The 17641-nt window shown below is 40.5% G+C and overlaps 1 protein-coding gene across 1 annotated transcript in view; it reads right to left on the bottom strand.

The window, feature by feature from the left end:
• The window catches only part of LOC126184733 (uncharacterized), a 311881-nt gene that overhangs the window by 5555 nt on the left and 288685 nt on the right, over nt 1–17641 (bottom strand). The window contains exons 18-23 of the mRNA XM_049927270.1: nt 14367–14499; nt 6731–6852; nt 4557–4679; nt 4132–4294; nt 3671–3933; nt 810–1295 (exon numbers count right to left, since the gene is read on the bottom strand). Coding sequence (XP_049783227.1) covers nt 810–1295; nt 3671–3933; nt 4132–4294; nt 4557–4679; nt 6731–6852; nt 14367–14499 — 1290 coding nt within the window. The remainder of the gene's footprint in view (nt 1–809; nt 1296–3670; nt 3934–4131; nt 4295–4556; nt 4680–6730; nt 6853–14366; nt 14500–17641) is intronic.

Genomic DNA, 17641 nt, shown 5'->3' with positions numbered 1-17641 from the left:
CAACCAGAAAATTGTTATGTTGCAAGCAACAGAAGTTAAAAATTTGATATAAAAATGATTTTCATAATTATTACTGAGAGAGAAATATTACTGTTGCACATCATTTTCAAATTAATTTTAATATTAATTTAATATCATGAGAGGTAGTAGAAAATAAGCAGTAGGCTACTACAAGATATCTTTATTGGAAAGGCCTTCAAGATAGCACCCCTGTGACAGTCCTTTCAGGTATTTTTTGTTAGGGCACCAAGTAGTGCAGTTTAAACCTTCTATGCAGAACACACAAAGGCTTTGAGAAACATCTATTACCTCCTGCTGTGTGATGCAGTTTGATAAAGACTGTGTGGAGGAGGAGATTTCTTGTTAATTAGTTCTTTGTTTCACTAAGTACCTGCAGAAAATGATTGTCAAAGATTCCAAACAATTTTATGCTCATACTTAATGCTCAGTCATTGTACAACATCATTATCATAAATGGGACTGAATATGGCATTCAGTATTCAGTTGATGTGATTTACAGCAATTAGTAGCTATGCATAAAAAATGTCTAGAATAGAAATTGCACACAAAAATTATAACCAGTTCACTTTTAGTTACTTTTTCTCTGAAATTTAAATTTTGTAGTATACCCAAAGAATGGTTCTGCTAGCAATTGGGACGAGAGGGAGAGAAATAGAAAGAGAGAAACAAACATTATTTAAGAGAAAGCTAAAAATATTAATATTTTAACACACACAGGAAAGCAGTTTGTAACAATAGGGCAGTAAAACATTCTATTCTTCCAACATAAATTCCAAAATTATACAAACCTGGCAGAGTACAGGTGTGGGTGAAAGCTTTTTGTGAGGTAACCATGCATTCTGGGGAGGCCTGTGGTTGGGACTGTCATTTCGAGGAGGCAGCAGTGGTGGAGGACTCTCTTCTCTTTGTAGATCCCGATTTGTTAATGAGTTTAGTTCTGGTGGGATGCTTGGCTGCTTCAAATGATCAGCAGATTTTGGCGGTCTTGCAGGTGGTTTGGACATATCATGGCCATTTCTTGGTGGTGGTCGAATAGTATCTTCTGTGTTTGCATTCTTTTGTGGACTTGCTTTCTTTTTTCCACAACAAGAGAAACTCTTGCAATTTATAGTGGCATATTCAATTGTTCTCATACCCTTTTTGGATGCATCAATGAAATTTGAGGAATCAGTATGCTGTGTCATTGTTAGAAAATCTTTTTCACGACTCTTTTCATCTGATGGTTGTCCCTCATTGGGAATTTCATTCTGATATTTCAAAATTGGTTTATCATCCTGAAAATTCAAAAGCCAATATACTATTTTGACATGCACTAAAAGCTGCATGGCCTTACAGAACATAAAGCTGCATATTTTTTGAACATTCAAACAAGTATTAGAGCTAAAATATTCAGTTCATATTTGTGAATTATAAGTTTCTTTATAGTACTGTGTTTACTGAATCAAAGACTTCCAAGCATTAACAAATTGTAAAACAAAGCTGAAAGAATGATACCAGGATTAATGCACCAGCAAACCTGCTTAAGATAAATGTGTGCACTCTCTCTAGTGCATGCACACAACTCACTTTCACACTCTCCCAATCTCCCTTCCACCCCCACACCCCTCCCCTCCTCTCTGCTTAAGTTCATGCTGAAAATAACAAAACTATTTATACTAAAGAGATTATAGAATAATTAAACCTTTTGTATTAATTTTTTGACTGTTACTGTTCCTGAAACTACTAGTACTAGTACTAATACTACTACTACTACTAATAATAATAATAATTACAGCTGTTAACTTATAAGAATGCGGGAGAGCAGGAGGGAGGGAGCAGACAAGCAGTAGCAATATGTAGTGTATCACATGCTGCACGAACTCATCAGCTAATACTATCAGTTGCCAATATTATCTGCCATGTATTATTCTAAATTTACATACAAGATTTAACCTTGATCTTCATGCTGTGCATGTATGTTGATGTATATTTAGCTACTGTGGGTGAAATAGCTCCATTATGGGTGGAATACAGGGAAAACAACAATTTAATGTGAACAACTAAGAGAAACAACTTTGTGTGTGTATATTAGCTTGATGGGGAGATTCAAAAGCAGGAAATGCACGGCTGACGTCCTTCTGTATCCTTCCCCAATCCAATGATCTCATTCCCCAAATCAACCAACCAACCAACCAACCAAAGTATTCTCTGTCTTGTGCAGAATGCATAATGGAATAGTGCATCTGTTTTAGAAACCCCTGACGAACATGCAAATGGAAGACATGGATGTATCGATGTGTATAGTAACACCCATGTCTGGCAAGGGGGTGTGTGGCAGGGACGCCGATCATATCACAGACCAGTCACTCGAAATTCTGTTTGGGGCCAATATGAGGATGCCCAGTTGCTAGCTTGCTCTCAGTTTTTCTTTTGCTGACTGCTGTACTCCAACTTGACCTAAACAAAGTGAACTAACACTGCCACTACTGTTTACTTGGACTGGATTGGACTTCTGGTTGAAGAGTGATTGCAATGCTTTCCGATTTACAGCATGACTAGAATGATGGGTCTGTTATCTGCTTTCTTTAACCTGGTGTAATATTTCAATATAGAACTTTTATTTAACGAATGTGTGGTTTCCACTACCCTAATATTTACTTGGAACTGGGTGTAACATTATAATATACACATGCACACCTAAGTAGTCATGCCTGGATCTACATTTATATAAATTGGGGACTATTATTGCTTGATTTTGTTGACTAATGGAGAATTTAATCTGTTGTTACAGAATGCTAAATTTGTATTCAATAAAGGTTTGTCGAACCTAAAGAGAGGTTACAATATCTGCCTTATCAGCCACAAACTGCACCAACATGGTGTGGTGTCACCGCCAGACACCACACTTGCTAGGTGGTAGCCTTTAAATCGGCCGCGGTCCGTTAGTATACGTCGGACCCGCGTGTCGCCACTATCAGTGATTGCAGACCGAGTGCCGCCACACGGCAGGTCTAGAGAGACTTCCTAGCACTCGCCCCAGTTGTACAGCCGACTTTGCTAGCGATGGTTCACTGACAAAATACGCTCTCATTTGCCGAGACGATAGATAGCATAGCCTTCAGCTACGTCATTTGCTACGACCTAGCAAGGCGCCATTACCAGTTACTATTGATGCTGTAAAACATGTACCGTCAAGAGCGATGTTCACCAATTATGGATTAAAATTAAGTATTCCAGCAGCTACGTACTTTTTTTTACTAGTCTCAATTCCTTTAACTGTTCCAGACCTCACGCCATCCTGCCTGAGCTAAAATGCGTGCCTTTTGGCTTCCTGTCATAGTGGGTTGGCTGTCTTGCCAATCCACAACACATGGCAACTACAAATATATTGCAGATGTTCTATATTACAAATAAGCATGCCACTTGTTCTAAATGGAATATATATGCAACTTTATTAAACAGACTACATGTTCAAATATCTTGGGATTGCATTTATTGCCATTAATATTCATGTACAAGCATAAGGAGATGGCACTATGTGGGAAAATGTTTATTTTTTTAAATGGAGGTTTCTATCATTGTAAGAGGTTCACATAAAAAAATATTTAATGACAGAGAATTGTGCATCTGTATCTACAGATTGAACTCTTAACAGCTGTTTGTTACTTACCTTCATCAAAGTAGTGGGTATGTCATTGCCATTTACAGGAGGTGGTGGTATGATGAAAGACATTATTTCTTCAGGAGTGAGTTCAGTAGATCCAGTAGCCTGGTGACTTGGGGGTGGAACTGTCACTGAGGCCAGAAAAGCTTCCAAATCCAAATTTAAATCTAGGTCTGGAAGCAACTCTTCATTCTGTCCAGAATGTATGGTATCTGACATACTGGAGTTCGAAAGCACTTCTATGCTTCCTTCTTTATTTGAGTAATCACCTGGAACAATTGTGATTGAATTTTGCTGAGAAACTTCAAAAACATTTTCAAGGTATGCATTGTGTTTTTTAAGGGAACACACTTATATTACTCCCTTGACAACAGCATAACAACTTTGCAAAACTTAAGAATATATGAAGTTCATATGATTAAAAAAGTACAGGCTGATTTCTTTCAGTAGACAACTATTAAACTTACCAAGAAAAGAATCATTGTGGGTCCGTAGATTTGAACACTTGTTTCTATTGTTTATTCTTTGTTCTCTTATTTGTAATTCTGCTTCAAGTGGTGAATGATCAGCAAATGGAGTTGGTGGAAGGCTCAGATGCGGCAATAGTGTATTAGCTCCCTCATGTGTAAGCTGTGGGTTAAATATAAAAATTAGTTCATTTGTGTAATATACCATTTGCTTTGCACTCTCGGGCATTACACAGTGTTGCAGGAGCTGCAATACAAAACACACACACACACACACACACACACACACACACACACACACACACACAGAGACAGAGAGAGAGAGAGAGAGAGAGAGAGAGAGAGAGAGAGAGAGAGAGAGAGAGGGGGGGGGGGTAGTCTTTATGTTAATATACAAATAATTTTAGTATAGAATTAATGTTTACCTCATCTGGTGTAATTGGTGGTGGTATCATTGTTAGGTCAATAATATCAGGATCCAGGTATAATGTACCTTCTGCAAAATTGTATGGGAGTGTATTGTCTTCTTGCAAGCGTTTAAGTAAATCCTGCAGAAAAAGACACATGAAAATCAGTCTACAAAATGTTTGAGACATTCAGAAATATTAGTACTGAAGTACTGTAATAATGAAATAAAATAACTATAAGCAATTTCTTACAGAAGGAAAGAGAAATGTTGTAAAGATACAAGGGATTTCATAATACCATGTCTGCAAGTACATCATTATTAAACTCACAGTGTGACTTTATGCTTCTTAATTGGGGTTAGTTGGAGCAGAGGGATCAGAAGAAGTTGGCTGATATTGACTTGTTTCTACCCAGAGCCAACTTCTGTTAGGAAATAATACTAATTCACAGTAGCACTGTATAGTAATATTTTGCATACAAAATGAATATTTCTCTTGGTGGCATAGAGTGCACTGTTTTGAAACTTACTGGAAAATTAAAACAGTCTTCTACAACTCAAGGAACATGTACTCTCACTCAATAATGTTATTATTAGCAAATATTGAGCTAGACTTGTCTAAACTAAAATGGTAAATATTTGATATTAACAAACCTATATCCAGTGACTGGGTGTAGTCATGCCAGTAAGATCTGTAGTAATGATGAATTCATTTATCACATTGCACATAAATGATGACAATACAAATAATTTCAAAACTAATTTTCTTCAAACAGCAATCAGCATAATTGTTCTTTGTATCTGATAAATTATGCTTTTAATGTTTTCAAAATATTCTGTTAGACAGACCCCTCAGAACAGTACAACAAAGTGCTTCAGATCATTTAGCAAGTTAATCAGCACCTCTCATGGTTCTGTACATGTAACATAACTTAATACACCTCATGGGGGTGCTGGAAGCAGATATAAGTAGTCCCTGCCTCCCAAATACATGAGCTGGCAGAACATAAATCAGATTTTTGCCTGTATATTTGCAAAATTAGAGGTGATACATGGAAGTAATGATGGCTTAAATGCTCTTATACATTTAAAACTGAAATCTTGTACCTACAAATTACAAAATTCCAAATGGCTAAAACTGTGTGATGTACTGGGACTTGAAACTGGAACCTTACCTTTTACAGGCAATGCTCTTATAGACTGCGTAGTTTAATATGACATTTCATTAGGGATTGCCAGGGTACACTCTTAGACTCTTTGAGAAATGGAAGATATTCACATGACTAGAGAGAGAAAAAACTATTATTTTAAGTCTATTGAACTAGCTAGAGTGGAGCAAAACACTGTTGCTACGCTTCTGTTTATGCAGAGCCAAGAACATACACAGGAGTTGCACCTCCTGTGTGCATGAGTGATGAAAGAAAGTAGTCATTTGCTTTGGTGGACATGTTATTCCTTGCAGTTGCTGATGGAAGGTTTTATGGTGGACTGCAAGGAATAACCAAAGAGCCTGAATTAGCAATGAATGTTATTTAAAATGTAATGCATTGAACTTACACTATTGTGTAAGATAAGGAGGAGACTGGTGCTCATTGTAAATTACATCGTATTGATCGTTAATTTGACAGTATATGGTAAAAATTATGGAAATCTGTTTAGGGCACTTTACATTGTTTGAGGAGAGAAATAAGCTTGTTTTACAGCTAATTCATAAAATCTTTGGAGAAGAGGAACTGAGAACAGTGATTATTAACTGGGACTGAATAGCATGACCAGCTCAACAAGATAAATTTATGGGCAACTGTAGTATCCATAAGATATTAACAAACAAATCAGATCTACAAAACTCATGCTATTCCAGGAGGACATATGTAGCTTGTAGGTTCAATGCCTCTCTCTGAGCACTAGGCACATGGCAACTAAGCTAGCCAGGCACAACCTACAACCCGATTTTACAGCTTCACTTTGGTGAGTACCCCTCTCCTACATTACAGACTTCTCAGAAGCTCTCTAGCATAACTTTCTTGACCAGATCTCCTGGAAGAAAGGTACATGTGAGAGATTTTCATTTCTTACTGATGTGCTCAAGCTGCACAATATCTGATCAATAATTACTTCAGTATTTATATTTACATTTAAACTCTGACATATGCTTAGTACAACCATTAAAAATCCTTAAAATCTTTAACTTACCTGAACACTGTGGTCACTTGTATGAAACCCTATAGGTAACAGGTTATCTGGACTGTGCAGTCCAAAACTTGATCCGCTGGCTGTCAAAACAGAGTTGGAATGATAACCTAAATGCTCCTTGCCTATAAAGAAAAAGAAATCCTTATCTAAAGGATGGTGGTGAAGGCAGAAGGAGAGAGATACTAATGAGTCTGATGAGAAATTGATTGTTTGCTAATTTCATGTTATCAAGAAAGACTCTAATTCTTAAATTTAACAACTGTAGAAAGTATTTCAATGAAAAAAGTAAATTCCATCATATCTGATAATTTCGTATGTGACCCATAACACACATTTATAAGTTGATCATCAATCTTCCTCTGCCCATAAGAAGTAAGAAGATACCTGACATCAGACAGAAAGTATTATGGGGCATGTTGATCACAAAAGTTTATTCTAGAAGTTCTTAAAACCACAAACTGCAAATAATTTTAGCAACATTTGCAAAAATCAAAGAACTGAAATAAATTCTCACCTTGAAGCACATTTTTGTTTTAGCCATGTTGGTTATTTATGATTGTTTGTTAACATAATTCTTCCTCTTCTAGTATTTCTTCAGACTAACACTACAATTTGGACCAAACAACTCTCAAATTTTTATTAATAAATTGTCTGTTTGGGACTGTATTATTAAATAAATTACCTTTTTAATTGTGATTGCTGAATAGTTACTACAAAAATCATGTCTAAAATTATTAAATTAATTAAGCTGAAAAGTTTGGTTAAATTTTGCAAGAATGGGAAAATAATGTGTCCACAGCCTGAAAGAGTGAAGCATTTTAGCTGCTGATAGGTGTACATAAACCATGTTGTAGGTAACTACAATAGGATATTGTAAAAAGAATATGGACCATGGTTCAAGCTTTATGTCTGTGATATTATCTGGCCAACAGGATTTGAGTATCTCACTGAATGTGCCATGTGTGGAGTTAGGTTATGCATCCAAGTGCACATAAGTGCAGTAAGAATTTGTGACCACCATAGGCATGTTTTCTGTCGGGATGACTCACAGGACAGCACGGTGCTGAAAAAGAATATGGTTGTAGGGATAATAAAAATTCAAGCATTAGATCAGAGATAACATATGCCTAAAAGTAGAACTGCTATAACCCTGTGCTCAACACCTGGATACGTGCTACGGCTCCAAGTCACCAGCGCGCTACATTTCAAACAGTCCGCCAATGGCAGTTGCACAGGTCGGCCATCAGAGGCTGCCTGTGGTGGATCACAAGTCTAATGTGGATGGCATGCCCTCCTCTATATAAAGACAGTGTAGCCGGCACTCTCTCTCAAATTGTGTTCTACTGCTTATTGTACCATTCATCTTTGTCGTGTATTTGAATGTGGATAAATACACTTTTGTTCTTAGTGGCCACACTACTGGTTGTAGCTAGCATTATGACACAACTGGCAGCAAGTGTGGTGCTCACTTCCATGTGCTCAATCTATTTGACTGTTTGTCAGTTGCCATGTCAATGGAAGCAGTGATCAAATCTGTCTTGAGCAGCAGCAGGCTCTTGTGGTTGCTATCATGAATTTTTTGGCTACATTGACTATGCAGGCTTCTACACCATCAGCATACCTGCCATCTTTTCTCCCTTATGATGATATGGTCAAAGACTGGGAGGCTTATGAGAGGCAGCTTTGGCAACACTTCCTTACTTTTGGTATCACAGATATAAACATGTGTAGGGCTTTGTTCCTTTCTTCCTTTTTTAGTTTTCCCCTTGAATCTACTAGCTGTTATGCCACTTAGCCTCACTCCAGGAACTGGCATCACTTTCATCCCATGGAATGTGTAAGTTGTCCAGTTATTACTGTAAGTAAACAACTATCATTGCAGTCTGTGTCAAGTTCTCTTGTCAGAAACAGCCCCACCAGTCCAACCAGGCTTTGACAGCTGAACTCCATGACCTTAGTTGCAAATGTCAGTTTGTTAATGTTGCTCATCATGATTCCTAAGCAGATTTTATGGTCCATGATGCCAGCATTCGGTTGCCTTCTGACAAGGAGGTATATCAATGTGCACTGCAGCATAAGAACCCATCCTCAGCAGAAGGGTTAAATCGTGCTCAGTCTTTCGAAATGTCTTGTGTTGCTAGTGATCAAATTGAGGCTTGGTGTGACACTGCCACAGTGGCTCCTGTTTCTGATCATCGAGTGTCAGTTATTGAGTGGAGGACCACGTGGCAGCCATACAAACACGACCTCTGCACTGCACGGATTAGTGACATGGCAAACAATAATCACAGCAGTGGCAGAGCTCCCATCTTGCCCATACTGTTTCGTGAAACATGTCTGGTCAATTTGCAACATCTGTAGTAAAAAAGGGCAAGTAGTGTCTGGGTGTCATTCCCAGTCCTCTCCGGCAGATATGGACATGGTTGTTGACTGTGTGTCTCCAGTGCTTACAAATAATAAGAAACTGTTTATTGAAGTGTGAGTGATGGAAAAAGTACTCTAACTACAAGTGGGCATGGGTGCAGCACTGACGCTGCTGAACTCACAAACTTTTGTGGACTTGGGATTTCTGGCATTGTTTCTGGTTACTTGACATTTGGTGAGTTACAACATGCAGCATTTCCCAATTTTGGGGCAGTTTACAGCTCCCACTGTGTATAAATCTGTGGTTGATTCCTTGACTTTTCTGGTAGTGGATGATGCTGCCACTGAAAATTTGTTAGGTTTGAATACTTTCAATGCTTTTGGTTTTTCAATTGTGGATGTGGTGCACCTCATTTCTGACCAGGTGCCTTACGAGTAATTAGATTCTCTGTGTTCCAAGTTGTTGTCTCTTTATTCAGATGGGCTAGGTTGTGCCACTAACATTATGGCCCACCTTACCCTGAAACCTATTACATCAAGTGAGTTGTCTACCACCCTCATGATTGTTAAAAAAGAAAATGATCAGCTTCACCTCTGTGGTAGCTTTAAAGTTTCCATTAATGCTCAGTCTATCATTGACACCTGCCCTTTGTCCTGTCAGGATGAGTTATTGGCCAAACTCACCAGCGAACATTTTGCTCTAAAATTGATTTATCTGAAGCCTATTTACAGGTCCCTGTGGATGGGGGATTTGAAAAGTCTCATTAACAGACCCTTTGGGTTTTACCAATATCAGCATCTCCCATTCAGTGTGATTTTGCAGCATTTTTTTGGAACAACTGATGGTGTCAATTTCAGGGTGCATCAACTATCTTGATGACATTAGTGTAATGGGTGCATCCATGGAAGAGCATTATGCACCTATTTACTAAGGGGTTAAAGTGCAACTTGGCCAAATCACAATTTTTTCCACCATCCATTGTGTATTCATGGTTTTTAGGTATTCTGGGGATGTTGTAAAGCCTTTATGTCATCATTTAACTACTGCCACAGCCCTGCCTTGCTCTTATGATGTCAAAAGAACTCCAAGCATTTTTACAGAAAATTGCCTACTATCAAAAATTCATTCTGGGAGTCACCATGTTGGCCCATCCTATCCATGAATTGCTCCCCAAGGACATTCTTTTTTGGTGGATGCTGGCCTACAAGTACATGTCCATACTTTTGAAATCTAAATTGCATTCTGCTCCTTGTTTGGTTATCTTCCATCCTGGCCACCATCTAATCTTGGCTACAGATGCCTCTCAGTATGGCTTTGGGGCTGTTCTTGCACATTGGTGTGAGGGTGGTTCTGAACATCTGATAGCTTATGCATAAAAAATACTTAACTCTGCTCAGCAGCACAACTTCCAAGTTGAAAAGGAAGCACTTGGTTATTGTACACACCCTCAAGAAGTTTCATGTATTCTTGTATGGGTCTAAGTTCCATGTCATTACAAACCACAAGCCCTTGGGTTCGTTGTTTAATCCTACTGCTGTGTTCCCTGACAAAGCAATATATCACCTCCAGTGTTGGGCCTTGTATCACTACAAATATGAAATACATTTTTAGTGGTACCACACAGCACGCCAATGGTGATGCGCTGTACCTGGTCCCAACTGAGCCGGATCCTACTTTTGATCAGGATGAGCTCCTTTGTTTTTACTCAGATGTTGAAGTGCAACATTAAGTGAAAGGACTTCCTATTATAGGCTCCCATATAACAGCTGCTGTTGCTGCCAATCCAGTTTTGTGTGCCTCTGAGCAGGGATTCTGATCCATTATGTAACTATTTGCCACCCTTCAGTGGGATGTGCTTCAGCTCCTACGTCTAGACATTGGGGGTTCTCTTTGTACCAAGTCTTTGGCCGACTGAGACATGTTTTAGCTGGAACAGAAAGATTTAGGTGTTCCTTTTTCCCATGCGACATTCGAGAGTGGAATGGTAGAGAAGTAGTATGAAAATGGTTCGGTGAACCCTCTGCCTGGCACTTAAGTGTGAATTGCAGAGTAACCATGTAGATGAAGATGTAGAACACTGACAGTGACATTGTGTCTCAGGGTTGTGGCCTACTCTCAGTGTGCTATGCAACAGACAGTGCCACAGGCAATGCTCTCTCCTTGGCCTGTACAGCAGTGTTCATTGGAACGCGTCAATGTTGATTTTGCACGATCATTCCTCAATTCTTATTGGTTGTTGGTTGTCTATCCTTTCTCAAAATTTCCATAGTTATCCACTGTCCTTCAATGTCAGCCATGGCTATGGTTCAGGTCCTCTCAAAACTTTTTCCAATTGAAGGATTGCCTTATATGCTTGTGACAGATAATGATACGCAGTTTGTGCCTCAGATCTTCTGTGACTTCTGTGCACATCAAGGCATTCACCATGTAACTGCTCCTCCTTCCCACCCCCAATCTAATGGTGAGGCAGCACATCCTGTCTGCATATTCAAGGTTCAAATGAAGAAGTACATCATGGACTCTTCCACAGATGATGTCTTGACATGCTACTTGAGTTCCTACAGGTTTATGCCAGTGGGGGATAGGAGTCTGGCTCGGATGCTCCATGGTCATCAGCCATGCACCCTCCTGCACTTGTTCATGCTACACCACTAATGTCCAATGACACGGCCCTCTTCATGCTTCTGGCTCTGCGATCTGGGTTTGGGGTTTGGCTACCAACTGAAGCAGATTCCGGTTACAGTCTATGGCTGCCTTGGCCACCACGTCTGTATTGTGTGCACCAGTGAGGGGTTGGTGGTTCACCACCACAATCAGCTGCATCCTCACACAATGGCAAAGGCCATGGGTCCAACACTGCTGCCTTTGTCTCCTCCCTCAGTACCTTTCCTGGCCTCATGGGACATCTCTGCTGCAGGGAAGGACCCATCCTCCTTGTGGATGTTGCCATCTCCTGTCTCTCCTTCAGGATCTGGTGCCCTGATGTATGCTGCTGGCCCTTCCCATGATGCCACTTGCACTTCCGCCACCAGCTGGGCTGGTGCCATCAGGTCCTTTGTCACTGTCTTATTCACAAGGGAACCTCCCCATCGCACTCCCCTCAGATTTAGTTATAAGTTGGCACAGTGGATAGGCCTTGAAAAACTGAACACAGATCAATCGAGAAAACAGGAAGAAGTTGCGTGAAACTATGAAAAAAAAAAAAGCAAAATATTCAAACTGAGTAGTCCATGCACAAGATAGGCAACATCAAGGATAGTGTGAACTCAGGAGAGCCATGGTCCCGTGGTTAGCGTGAGCAGCTGCGGAATGAAAGGTCCTTGGTTCAAGTACTCTCTCTAGCGAAAAGTTTAATTTTTTATTTGACGGTCTACACACGGAAAAATTTGAAAACGTTAAGAGCACAGGGAAAACTGTGCGACTGTGAAACTGTTGCATTCATTTGCTGCAGTTTATGTCACAAAATCTTATGTTTTTGTCACTTTTCTGGGAGTGATTATCACATCCACAAGAAAACCTAAATCGGGCAAGGTAGAAGAATCTTTTTACCCATTCGCCAAGTGTACAAGTTAGGTGGGTCGACAACATATTCCTGTCATGTGACGCACATGCCGTCACCAGTGTCGTATAAAATATATCAGAAGTGTTTTCCTGTGGAGGAATCGGTTGACCTATGACCTTGCAATCAAATGTTTTCGGTTCCCATTGGAGAGGCACGTCCTTTTGTCTACTAATCGCACGGTTTTGCGGTGCGGTCGCAAAACACAGACACTAAACTTATTACAGTGAACAGAGACATCAATGAACGAACGGATAGATCATAACTTCGTGAAAATAAAGTAAACTTTTCACTTGAGGGAAGACTTGAACCAAGGACCTCTCGTTCCGCAGCTGCTCACGCTAACCACGGGACCACGGCTCTCCTGAGTTCACACTCTCCTTGATGTTGCCTATCTTGCGCATGGACTACTCAGTTTGAATATTTTGCTTATTTTTTTTTGATAGTTCCACACAACTTCTTCCTGTTTTCTCGATTGATCTGTGTTCAGTATTGAAGGCCTATCCACTGTGCCAACTTATAACTAAATCTGAAGGGGGTGCAATGGGGAGGTTCCCTTGTCAGTGCCCCCACCCCAGGGGGCAACAATTTCACCATTGGCACAATTCCACTATGTTGATGGCCAAGACATTGAGTTACTGCCAACCCCATGATCACTGGTCCACCTTTATGGTACTTCATGTGGAGGCAGTCACCACACTTGTCTGTGGACATGCCATTTCTGCCCTTACTCACCTCTTCCAGGCCAGAATCTTCTTCCCCTGCCACTGTCATAACCTGTGGCATCTGCTGCAGAGGCCATGGATGTATCACCAGTTGCCCTAACACCAACATCAGAGGACTGCCCTTTCCCCAAGAGTGCAGGAGTACTATAACCCTGTACGAAACATCTGGATACACACCATGGCATCAGGCCGCCTGTACGTTACACTTCAAATAGTCTGCCAACAGCAGCTGTGTGGGCTAGCCACCAGAGGTCACCTGTGATGGGTCACAAGACTAGTACCACTTTTTCATACGTGCACCTATGTCAACAGTCAGCAATGGTCTTGTGATATGGAAATGTTAGGGAAGCACCAAACACAAACATTACTTTTATACACACAAGAAATAAGCTCACACAGACTGCCAGACACTTAAGTATACTGTGCAAACCAACTGTCAAGAGATTCTTGTCAGCTACTGCAGTTAACAAATATGTCATTAACAGAAAATAGTGTCCAGGAACTTCAGAAAACTTGGTGTTGTGCTATTCAAACATTTCTGTTGACTATACAATATTCAAGGGTGTCAGCCTCATGTTACAAACAAATAATGTACACTATGAATAAACTGAAGATGTATAATTAAAGTCAAAATATCATTATGTATTTCTGTAGCTGCAGTCACAAAAGAACCTGTGAGATGGTACATGACTAGTAACAGAAGTTGTGTTTATTATTATAGACATTCCTCGTGGCCATTCATGAACTTTCTTCAATATAGGGCTGTATTATGAAGTACAGTTACTATTGGTTTCTCAAAGATTCATTTCCATGTCTAAACTTGCGGGACTGATTTATAGCCTAGCTTCCGATGATACGAAATGGGATTTAATAACCCATTCTTAAAATATTCATTATTTACTCACAAAAAATACCAGTGCATTTAATTATTTATATTATTACTTACTTTTGGTAATATATGCAAAAATAAATGTTTTATATACATACCAGACAGTGGCCGGTGTGATGGACTGTTTGTAGGAGTACTCATAGAATCCGTATCACTCTCAGATGGTTCATTGTCTCCTAAATCTATATTTCTCACTGCATCATTTACTTCATCTGAGATGAGCTTCTGTCCCTATTAAAAATCATTGACATGATGATATACAAATATCACGGCTAGCATACACCATAAGTAAAGTTTGGGGGAGGAGGGGGGGGATGATGAATTACATGGCATTATTATTTCTATAATATGCATTGAAGCTTCCTCTATTTAAAACTTGGTAATAATAATAATAATAATAATAATAATAATAATAATAAATAATTTATTAGTTCGATGTACTGCATCCCAGTAGGAAGATGATACCAATTTTGGAGGCCCACAAAGTATAGACAACACATACAGTGTGCAGCAATTGAGCAACCCTCCAAATGCAACAACAGAAGAATCATATGGGCTAGCTAATATGGCCTTCAGACTGCCTTAAAGCGATGATAGTCTCACTCTGTACTTCACTTGTAACTATACCAGGCTGACTTTGTCTTCAATGTTTTTCCCTACGTATGTGAATTTGTGAATTACTGGAATCTAAATTATTCTCTTGCTGATGAACTATTGCTTTTGGACACAGTTTATAAATGAAGTACTTGGACTTGTTCTCCTGACTGTGTATGGCAACTTGGCTGTAGACTGAAATTTGACTTTCAACTGTTACATGGTCTATTACTGTTATGACCCTATACCTGCAATAAATTGCGCTTATATTACAAATATAAAACGAGTGATGAAGGTAAACAATTCTGAATGTGTACAGAATTAGTTTACACATGGAAGCCATTCTAGTAGCATTAATACAAATACAAGAGTGGTGGCATCAGCAGCAACTGGAATTATTACAACAGCTACACATTGGTAGTGCAGCCACATCCTCCACTATTCACTCCATTGAAACTAGATGAGGAAGTATTAGGTAGAAACCCTGAGAGACTGAAATGCCACTTTGGAGGTTTTTGGGTGATGGATCCAGAACTATAACACTATTTCTTTTGATCATGATTTAATCTAGATATGTTGCACCTTCACAGAAAACTGAACCCACTGTTTTATCCGAGTATGTTATCACTTGCTGATATTTGTAGTTTACTTAAGTTCTCATTTTGGTAGACTTAGAAAAAACCCACTTATTTCTAATTAAGCTTCAGTTCCAACAATGTATACAGATGCAGCTGTTGTGTAGCTGAATGGCTTTAACTGCCATCATTTATTCACATGAGCAAATGAGCAGCATTAGACTTCTCACACCAATCCTTTAATATACAATATATTCACCTCAGATGACAAGGCTTAACTAGTAACATTAAAACTACCAATACCAACTTTAGAATATGTACTCATGCTGACCTAGCATTCAAACTGTCACAAACAGCAGAACAATAAACATCAGAGGAGTTTGAAATAGCCTCCCCTTGTTCGATTCCATGTAGTAATTAAACTAACTGATCAACAGTTTTTCCATCATTACAAATAGTATCATTCAAACCAGACAAGTTTTTACCTTTCAAAAGCAAATAGTAAGTGTTTTAAAACCAAGCAGTGTTATTTTTCCATTTTCACCTTCAAGTTCAGGCTGAGTGTTTACAAGATCTAGATATTTTAGTATTTTACTGCTTTTTTGTCAAAAATACTTCAGTAAACAAGACCAATAGGAATACCCACAGAGGCAAGCTATATTAGTATGTTGTAATAACCACGGAAATGTAGTAGCTGCAAATTTTAGCCATTCCCTTAAGCTGTATCTAGTATCATCTTATCATCATGTAGCTGTAGACATGACAACAGCCCCTCAGGCTTTGAGAGTCTACACCACAACCGTTCCCTATTACTTTTTCAATCAGGAAGGTACCTATATGAAAATTCCTGGCAGATTAAAACTGTGTGCCAGGCTGGGACTAACTCAAGACCTTCGTCTTTTACCGGCAAGTGCTCTACCGGATGAGTTACCAAAGCACGATTCACAACCAGTGCTCACAGCTTTCTCCTGGAAGAAAGGATGTTGTGGAGATGTGGCTTAGTGACACTCTGGGGAATACTTATAGAATGAAATTTTCACTCTGGAGCAGAGTGTGCACTGATATGAAGCTTCCTGGCAGATCAGAACTGTGTAACTACACTCCTGGAAATGGAAAAAAGAACACATTGACACCGGTGTGTCAGACCCACCATACTTGCTCCGGACACTGCGAGAGGGCTGTACAAGCAATGATCACACGCACGGCACAGCGGACACACCAGGAACCGCGGTGTTGGCCGTCGAATGGCGCTAGCTGCGCAGCATTTGTGCACTGCCGCCGTCAGTGTCAGCCAGTTTGCCGTGGCATACGGAGCTCCATCGCAGTCTTCAACACTGGTAGCATGCCGCGACAGCGTGGACGTGAACCGTATGCGCAGTTGACAGACTTTGAGTGAGGGCGTATAGTGGGCATGCGGGAGGCCGGGTGGACGTACCGCCGAATTGCTCAACACGTGGGGCGTGAGGTCTCCACAGTACATCGATGTTGTCGCCAGTGGTCGGCGGAAGGTGCACGTGCCCGTCGACCTGGGGCCGGACCGCAGCGACGCACGGATGCACGCCAAGACCGTAGGATCCTACGCAGTGCCGTAGGGGACCGCACCGCCACTTCCCAGCAAATTAGGGACACTGTTGCTCCTGGGGTATCGGCGAGGACCATTCGCAACCATCTCCATGAAGCTGGGCTATGGTCCCGCACACCGTTAGGCCGTCTTCCGCTCACGCCCCAACATCGTGCAGCCCGCCTCCAGTGGTGTCGCGACAGGCGTGAATGGAGGGACGAATGGAGACGTGTCGTCTTCAGCGATGAGAGTCGCTTCTGCCTTGGTGCCAATGATGGTCGTATGCGTGTTTGGCGCCGTGCAGGTGAGCGCCACAATCAGGACTGCATACGACCGAGGCACACAGGGCCAACACCCGGCATCATGGTGTGGGGAGCGATCTCCTACACTGGCCGTACACCACTGGTGATCGTCAAGGGGACACTGAATAGTGCACGGTACATCCAAACCGTCATCGAACCCATCGTTCTACCATTCCTAGACCGGCAAGGGAACTTGCTGTTCCAACAGGACAATGCACGTCCGCATGTATCCCGTGCCACCCAACGTGCTCTAGAAGGTGTAAGTCAACTACCCTGGCCAGCAAGATCTCCGGATCTGTCCCCTATTGAGCATGTTTTGGACTGGATGAAGCGTCGTCTCA

This window comes from Schistocerca cancellata, chromosome 4 (genome assembly GCF_023864275.1).
Source record: "Schistocerca cancellata isolate TAMUIC-IGC-003103 chromosome 4, iqSchCanc2.1, whole genome shotgun sequence".
Classification (NCBI taxonomy): Eukaryota; Metazoa; Arthropoda; class Insecta; order Orthoptera; family Acrididae; genus Schistocerca; species Schistocerca cancellata.
This window is presented reverse-complemented; position numbering and strand designations above follow the sequence as displayed.